General features: G+C 38.3%; 1 protein-coding gene across 2 annotated transcripts; it reads left to right on the top strand.

Annotated features, from left to right (window-relative positions):
• Nucleotides 1-398: 398 nt before the first annotated feature.
• Nucleotides 399-8,412, top strand: mogs (mannosyl-oligosaccharide glucosidase). 2 transcript variants are annotated; one of them, XM_028017839.1, is made up of 5 exons: nt 399-537; nt 1,509-1,866; nt 2,380-2,603; nt 2,738-2,931; nt 4,154-8,412. In XM_028017839.1, the coding sequence occupies exons 2-5, from the start codon at nt 1,518-1,520 to the stop codon at nt 5,922-5,924; spliced, it is 2,538 nt and encodes an 845-aa protein (XP_027873640.1). In that variant the 5' UTR covers nt 399-537; nt 1,509-1,517; the 3' UTR covers nt 5,925-8,412. The 2 variants fall into 2 exon arrangements, with proteins under 2 accessions (XP_027873640.1, XP_027873641.1); XM_028017840.1 differs by having other exon boundaries at nt 427-537; nt 1,512-1,866.
• The last annotated feature ends 279 nt before the right edge of the window (nt 8,413-8,691 follow it).

Below are 8,691 nucleotides of genomic sequence, written 5' to 3'. Positions count from 1 at the left end.
TAATAATTTCTGACTAAAATAAGTATAGAAAATGTTTTGAAATTGGGCGTCTTGTGATGGACACTGAAAAAGAACAAAAGAAACATTTCAGAAAATTAAGAAGTTATGCGTTTTAACAAAAGAAAAGTTTTAGTGAAAACGTATATGTTAATTGTTTGTGGAATAAAATTTGAAATATGCAACAGCGGTTTCAAAAATAAAATCCATGGTGCACTTTTTGTCTCTTAACTCCGTTAGTAACACGGAGAGGCTTCATGGTAATGTCCTTAAATATCCAATTTCAGAGGACAAACATGGGCTCTAATGTTCCTTGTTTTTGTTCCTGCTTTTATAATTTTTTTATTAATAATAATGACCATGCAGTACATTTTAAAACAGCGCCTTTCTTATATTTGAAGGCTATAGCAGGTGTGGATGAGCCAACGCAACACTGGAGTACGTACACGTCAGTGGAAGCCAGCAGTGAACTAGGAAGTGGCTAGCAGGCTTAGCCAGCGAAGGATCATGAGCAGCTGAGAATCTTGCGTGTTTCCACAGGTCAGTCATCCACTTTGTCAATGAACATTAAGCTAGAACTGCAAAACAGAGCCGCGTTTATCAAAACCCAGGTTAAGTGAAGATATATTTTTACGTCAGCTGGCTGTAGTTGTCAAAACTTGCGTTAGCTTTTAGCGCAGCAGCGTGAAGCATGAACGGAAATACTCCGGCGGGTTACCCGCTGAATCTGTCACACAAGTGTATTTAACAAACGTGAACACCTTACATATAAACTCAGTTTAATTTATAACCAGGTTTATGATGACTGTGCGTATTTGGGGGCATTATGCACCTTTTTAGCTTAACATTAGCTAGGGAGCTATATAAGGCTCCCACAAGGAAGAAACACACAATAGCAGGATTGTATCTATGGATATTTTTATTTGTTTTAGTTAAATACGAAAACCGTGTGGTCCCAGTTATGTAGAAATGCCTGGCCAAAGTAATTGAAATTAACATCCAGATTTGCTGGACTAAATTTTTTCTGCTTACTTTTTGTCCTCATAGATACTTAAAATTTGACTTTATATAAACACGTTTTAAAATTTTAGTAAATATTAAGTATGTCGTCTTGTCCTAAAATACCAAACAAAATAGGATTAAATGCAGAACAACACATGGCATAATCCATTGTGTAATTGTTTATATGACACATCTTTATATGACAGTTTAATTGTGCCTGAATAATAAAAAATGTATATACAAACAGCGTATTATTGAGTTTTCCCACATTGTATGTAACTTAGAATAACAGAGGTGCCCCTCCACCACCTGTTGCTGTGCATTGAAAGAACGCTTCTACATTTCCCTCGAGCCCCTGCTTAAACAATAATGTCTGCACAATTTATGGAGAAATAATAATTGAAATGTCTCTTGTATAAATGGTATCTTATCAGTGACTTTGTTTCTGTTCCACATACAATCTACATTGTTTCAGAAAAATGCATGTTTTTCCTCTATGTTCTCTTCAGAAGGGCAGGATGGGCAGGCAGAGGAAGAGGGTGGTGACAGGTGATGCTTCTCCCTACTCAAGGAGAGACGAGAGGCCCTCTGCACTTAATCGCAAAGAGAAAAAAAAGAAAACAGACATTGGAAAATTGTTCATCAATATCTCCATTGGGCTCTGCATATTCAGCCTCATGTGGTTCTTCTATGCCGTCTACATGCGGTCCAGTCTGTCGAAGCGTGTAGTGACTCTGCATCCATCATCTCGCATTCTTGATGCCAATAGCACCACTGCAAAGGTTTCCTCAGAGAGGTTCTGGGGCTCATACAGGCCTCAGGTCTACTTCGGTATGAAAACAAGAAGCCCCAGGTCCGTTGTGACAGGTAGGTGGTCACAAATGCAGCTTACAAACTCATTACAAATTGTGAAAATTTTCACCAGAACTCATCGAATTTGGGTGTAAAATACCAGATTGTGGGACAGGATTTCTGACTGGTGGCTAAGATAGTTTTATTAATATTATTTATTCTATATACTGAACTATGTCTTGTGCATCAGAACTCATACAAAATCAGACATTTGTATCAGTTAGCAATTTAAAAAATAATAAATTTAAGATGCTTAAGTTTCTTTATTAAAATTTGTAAATGAATTTGAGTCTACCTACTAGAGGTCTCAGACTGAGCTATTTGGTGAGCTTGCATCCACAGTTCCCAGACAGGCTGATATTATAACTTTATGCTTAAATTACATGTTCTGTAAGAAGATGCTTGTTTTTTTGAAACTGTTGACAAGCACATAATTTTTCATCTGTAACAATGTAGCCTTATTGCTGAGATGCTAATTAATTTCTCTTTTTATTATGTTATCTTTTATGTTGCTCCATTTTTGCACAGGGATGATGTGGATGCGGCAGTTTTCCAACTCGGACATGAACCTGAGGCATACTTGTGAGCAGGGCGATCGTTTGCAAGGCTACAGCTGGCTCATGCACGACGGATTGACTTTCGGCGTCCAGGAAATGCGAGATAACGACTTCACCCTAACCACTGAGTTTGTTAAGCGGATTGGTGGGGATCATGGAGGAGACTGGACCTGGAGGATCACAGCCAAACAGCATGTGAGTGTTAACGGAGTTCGTTGTGATATGTCCTTTCAAAGTCAGAATGATGTTTTGAGTGATTTGAGATGGCCATTTTACAGTTATTTTTGAGAAATGCAGAATATTTATTTTGACTTGTCGTTACCCTGCAGAGCTCAGCTTCCCAGCCTCCTGTTATATCCCTGATGTTTTACGCCGCAGCAGACACGCAGGGCTCGCTTCAGACTCACATGGAGGAGAAGAATCGCCTTGCTTCCATCACTGGTTTTTCAGAGGAACTGGGAAACTTTAAGATCACTTTTAGGAAGCCTGTCACTGGGGAATTATCCAGCACAAAATATGCCAGGTAAATACACAAAATCAGGCCAGACACAAATGTTGCTTTAATGTACAAGCAATAAATAACTGCTACTTCTGGATAATACTATAATAATAGGAAATATCAACCTAAATATGACTCTAAAGGCAGATGTTTGTGAGTTTAAGGAATACCTTTCTATTCCTGAAACTCACAAGTTTAAGATGCCTTAACATCTTAATTATAGATGTTAAGGCACAATGTAACAAACTGTTCATATACAACAGCCTTTTCTAAACATAAATAAGAGAAGATTAAGAGAAAAATACAGAAATAAAATCTAAATATAAGAAAATGGAAAGCCATTAATTAAAAAAAATTCTTCAGATGAAGGTAAGTTTTTTTTTAGATTGGGGGGGGGGAGCGTCTAACTTGGTAGAAAGGAAAACAGGACTTGGAAAAACACTAGGTGGCACTGGAGGATAAAACTGGCATTTTACTTTATGATGACAGTGTACACATGTGATATTTCCAAATGATATCAGCTTTAAATAGGAAAAAATACATACCAGAAATTATTTAAGCTTTGTGCTAATCAGGTTATGTATCTGCTCTGATTTTAATATACAATACATAAGTTTTTGCTGTAACATAGTTATAACAAACTTTTTTATGTGGAAAATATGTATATTGTAATGACATGATATATTCAAGTATAAAAAGTAAATTGTAATTTGATATATCGTACAAACATAAAAAGTATATTATTAGTACAATAAAGTTTTCATGTGAAATAAATCAGTTTATTTTTTGTCTGGGTGGCAGCTTTATGCTTCCACAAAAGTTAGATGATAAATTATTCAAAAGTGGTGTTAATGCAAAAAAAAAAAAAAAAGTTAACCAGATGCTGTTCACATTCTGATCAAGAGGTGGCAGCAAAGTGCTTCCGATATTATCCTTAGTATATTAATCACTAGACCAAAAGCAGTTTGAATTAGCAAGGAGTTAAATGTAGTCTCATATTTACATACCGCATTACACCGTCTCCACATGCCAAGAAAAAACTCAAATGGAAAAGTTTATAAGAAAGTATGTACACTCTAAAAAGAGTGTACATACTTGTACACTGTAGAAGTTAAGAAATTGTATAAAATTCTAGATTTAAAGGGGGTGGTTGTTTTTTTCTTCTGCCATGACTCCATCAGTCAGTTATCATGAATAGATTGGAAGCAATTAAGTCTATTTTTCCTTTTTCTTTCATCTTTTTTAGTTACAACTATCTTCAAACCTTGTCTCCTGGTTTAGAGAAGCTGACTGACATTGTGAAGCTCAGTCTGAACCGCAGGTTTGTCTTCAGCCCTCCATCTGGTGAGAAGAGGCATTACATAGGTGTGGACACCTACAAGCCGCCCCATCACCAGAACCAGCAGAAAGCTGCTGACCCACGGAAAGAAAGCGACTTTGTGGTCCACCAGGTGACCGTTCAGACGCCTTTCCAGATTGAAGTTCTGTTTGAGTCTGGAAGTTTCTACAATCGCCCCAACCAGCTCGTCGGTTCTATCATGACTCAGGAGCTGGAAAGGAGGAAAGCTGAGTTTAATTCGAAGTTTGAGAAAATATTTGGACTAGAGAGTAAAGGTTTTAGCCAGACGCATATCAAATTTGCCAAAGCAGCGCTCAGCAACATGTTGGGTGGAATGGGATATTTTTATGGCGAGTCAGTGGTGCAGTCAGTCTACAATGAATACCCTCTCCTGTACCCCGGAGGTGCTTTATTCACTGCTGTACCGTCACGCTCTTTCTTCCCCAGAGGCTTCCTCTGGGATGAGGGATTTCACCAGCTGCTGCTGAGTAAGTGGGATCCTCAGCTGACCAGAGAGGTGATAGGCCACTGGTTTGACCTAATGAACATTGAAGGCTGGATCCCCCGTGAGCAGATTCTTGGAGATGAGGCTCGCAGTAAAGTCCCAGCTGAATTTATTGTTCAGCGGAACGAAAATGCGAACCCACCTACCCTCTTCTTAGCTCTGCAGGAACTAATTGAACAGCTCTCTTCAAAGTCAGATGAGGCAGCAACTAGACCAACCCTGCCTTTCCTTCGAAGGCTGTTCCCCAGGCTGAAGACCTGGTTTGAGTGGTACAACACCACACAGACGGGGCCAAAGCCCAACTCGTACCGCTGGCGTGGACGAGACAAGGACACTAACCTGTACCTTAATCCTAAAACTTTAACCTCTGGACTGGATGATTACCCAAGGGCCTCTCATCCCTCCGCAGACGAGCGGCATGTGGATTTGCACTGCTGGATGACCTTGTCCTCAGGCATCATGGCCAGCATAGCTCAACTTCTAGGTGAGCCCCACCAGGACTATAAAGTCCTGCACGATGTGCTCAGAGACAACAACCTGCTCAATGACCTTCACTGGTCAGAGCAACTCCGTGCCTTCAGTGACTATGGCAACCACACACAAAACGTCTCCTTGCAGCGGGAGAAGGTGTACGTACCGCCCGGACAGCCCCGCCATCAGTTTCCCGTGGCACGTCTCGTACGCTCCGTCCGCAGGGCCCCCAAGCTGCAGTACGTCAACGCTCTCGGTTATGTCAGCTTGTTCCCCTTCTTACTCCAAATCCTCCAGCCCGACTCGCCAAAACTGGAACACATCCTCCGAGACATGAGAGACCCCACTAAGCTGTGGACGCCCTTTGGCCTGCGCTCTCTCTCGAAGACTGATCCACTGTATATGGAGAGAAACACGGAGCATGATCCCCCATACTGGAGGGGACCAGTTTGGATCAACATCAACTACCTGGCAGTCAGAGCTCTCTATCACTATGGTAACACAGAAGGGCCATACCAAGAGAAGGCAGCTGATCTTTATAAGGAACTCAGGACTAATATTATAAACAACGTTTATGCGCAGTTTGTCGAAACAGGGTATATCTGGGAACAGTACAATGATGGCACTGGCAGGGGCCAAGGAAGCCACCCCTTCACTGGCTGGTCATCCTTGACAGTATTAATGATGGCTGAGCATTACTGATGCCCTCTAATCCATCTCTTTGTTGCTTTAATTCAGGCAGCATCGACTGTTAAGATGTAAAAATCTTGACTATGGTGACAGAAACGAGAAGAGAAGTTACTTCTGTCATTATCACATTTTCATATGAACCCTTTAATAAAAATGACAGATGTATATATTTCCACCACTGGAAAACATTTAAACAGGTGTTAGGTGTAGCTCTTGCTGCTGATTTCCTTATTGGACATGCAGCATAGCCCAAAATTATTTTTAGATTTTGATTTAGAACACTTTCCACTCAACAATATGTGTGGTTCTGATTTTAATTTAGACAGACAACTCTCAAATAAAATGCAAAATTATATATATATATATAATTTGCATTTAATAAAAAGTCTTTTTTATATCCTCTTCAAAGATAGGTATTGGATGCCAATATAGGTTTGTCTTCTTCAAACTGCTGATCAGCTTTTTGCATATTTCCTCTTTTCTTTGGTGATGATCTCCAGGTGTTTCATGCCGTTACCATTACTTTAATCTTTATCTCCCTCTGTGTATTTTGTATCGGATTCAAGTCGCAACCTCCAGGGCCATTCTGCAACACTAACGTTATTTCTCACCAGAAGAAATATTTTGTGAAATTAAAATATTTCTTTAAGCCTAAATTTAAAAGGGGTATGGATACTTATATTTTTTACTGTAAATCCTCTAATATTGTGACTCTTTTGAACCTTTAATATTAAAACTCTCATTTTCAGAAGATGAGGACAGATATACAGATGCCCCACAAATTAGAATATTATTGATAAATGCAATTTAATTCAGTTATTCCATTCAAAAAGTGAAACTCTTATTTTATTCTGATTATGCATTACAGAGTGATGTACTTAAAATTTTTGTTGTTAATTTTGGTTATTTGGGGTCACAGCTCACAAAAACCCACAAATTCAATTTCCCTGAGAACATAAAACTATTACCAAAAAATTGTATATGTCAACCTACCAAAAAGTATGTTTATATGCTGAACAGTCTGTACTCTCAAATTTTGTTGGAGCTCGTCTTGCAGGAACTATTTAATCAGTGAGGGCTGTCAAGGAGTTGACCAGCCTAAGGTGTGAAGACACCCCAGGTTGCTTTAAGAGTGACTTTAAATTGTCGACATTATTGGGTGGGAACTCTTGAAACACCGACTCCTGCAGCATTGCGAATCTCTTGTGAACTCTTGCTAAAGACTGCAGTCATCTGTGTTGCTTGTGCACATTTTCTACCACACATTTTCCTTCCACTCAACTTTCCAAGAACATGCCTCAATACAGCATTCTGTGAACAGCCAACTTCTTTGGCATTGACCTCTTGTGGCTTAGCCTCCTTGTGGAGAGTGTCAGTAACTGACTGCTGAGCAGCTATCAGGTCGAAACCCTTCTTCAAAATTGTGCAAGTCATAACATTGCTATAGCATATAATTTCTGTTTCAAGCCTTTTCTTCCTTTCTTTCAACATTATAAAAAAATAAAATTTTCCCTCCGTGGTTCAAAAACTTTTAAGCCATAATGATAAAAATTTATTCTTAAAAAATCTCTCTGTAGCTATTGAATTGTTGAGTTGGAGTTTTTATTTTTGAAATTGATTGCTAAAATAAAGTTTGATATTCTAATTTGAGAGTCACCTGTTGTAAGAACAACACTTAATCAAGCAAACAAAACAGGTCTCCCCATAATATTTATTGGAAAAAACGCAAAACTAAAATGAAAAAGGTGCTGGAAGGTTAGTACACCCCTAATATTATAGAAGCATATAGAATTCATTAACCTCTTTGAATTTAAGTGGTGTACTGAATTTAAATTGAACATTTATCTTATTCTCTTTATGCCAGAAATGAGAACTGAAATTACATCTGTCATCACATTTTCTCATCATCTGTCCATAAACTTCTCTGTTTGTTTTGGGGAATCCCAATATTTTCCAGACCAGAAGGGTCAGTATTCTGGGACCTGATGAACCCTTTATGATATTAACAGTCTTTTGTTTTTTCACTGTTTACAAAAGATTTTTTTTTAAGTACAACTCCGCTGTCTTAATATAACTACATTTGTAAAATCTTCACTGATCTGCATTCACACTATGTGCCACTTGATTGTCGGAAACAAAGACGGACATCTGTATTTGTTAAATTGCAACCCTAATTGATGAAATCCAAGGACAGTTTTCATTGGGCAGCTGGTTAATTCATGTGTTTTGGAATTTTGAGTTGTACTTTTACTTGGCAAAATCAGGCTTATGATATATAATTGTGCCATTTTCTCACATGTATTGCTCTTTTGATTCAATGTCTTAAATATCAGTCAGTTTTGATGTTTGTTTGTTCACACTTTCTAAAAAGACTCAAGGTTTATAAAATGACTGTTTCTAATAGCAGACATTTTGTGTACATTGTGGTTTGTCTGGCAAGGGAAAACAATGCTGAAGTATTGGATTTGTTTTGTCAAAATATTAAATGGTTTAAATATTTTTTTGTCAGTTTGATTTTTCTTTTTACTGGCTGAACTATTAGTGCATTGTTGCAAGAAAATTGGATATTGAAGCTTGATCCTTGAGCTGCAAACTTGGTGAACGGTTTGTTCAATGAAGACAGGAATGTTTTCAGTATTTAGTATCCATCCAAAGTAAATCGCACCTATCTGCACCCAGCTGTTGCCCCGAATGCCTTTATGATAAAGAGAGGAGGAGGAATGAAAATTTATATGAAATACATGTCTGTAAAATTTGTCTAAAAGATCTATTTTTATTA

This window comes from Xiphophorus couchianus, chromosome 5 (genome assembly GCF_001444195.1).
Source record: "Xiphophorus couchianus chromosome 5, X_couchianus-1.0, whole genome shotgun sequence".
In the NCBI taxonomy this organism is placed as follows: Eukaryota; Metazoa; Chordata; class Actinopteri; order Cyprinodontiformes; family Poeciliidae; genus Xiphophorus; species Xiphophorus couchianus.
Note: the sequence above shows the minus strand (reverse complement) of the source record. Positions and strands in the feature narration are given on the sequence as shown.

What these genes read in the sequence shown, in the direction of transcription:
- mogs (XM_028017839.1), top strand. Translation starts at nt 1,518, where the DNA reads ATGGGCAGGCAGAGGAAGAGGGTGGTGACAGGTGATGCTTCTCCCTAC. An exon ending in CCCCAGGTCCGTTGTGACAG is followed by an intron (nt 1,867 to 2,379) that starts GTAGGTGGTCAC and finishes ATTTTTGCACAG; the next exon opens with GGATGATGTGGATGCGGCAG. An exon ending in TCCAGCACAAAATATGCCAG is followed by an intron (nt 2,932 to 4,153) that starts GTAAATACACAA and finishes CATCTTTTTTAG; the next exon opens with TTACAACTATCTTCAAACCT.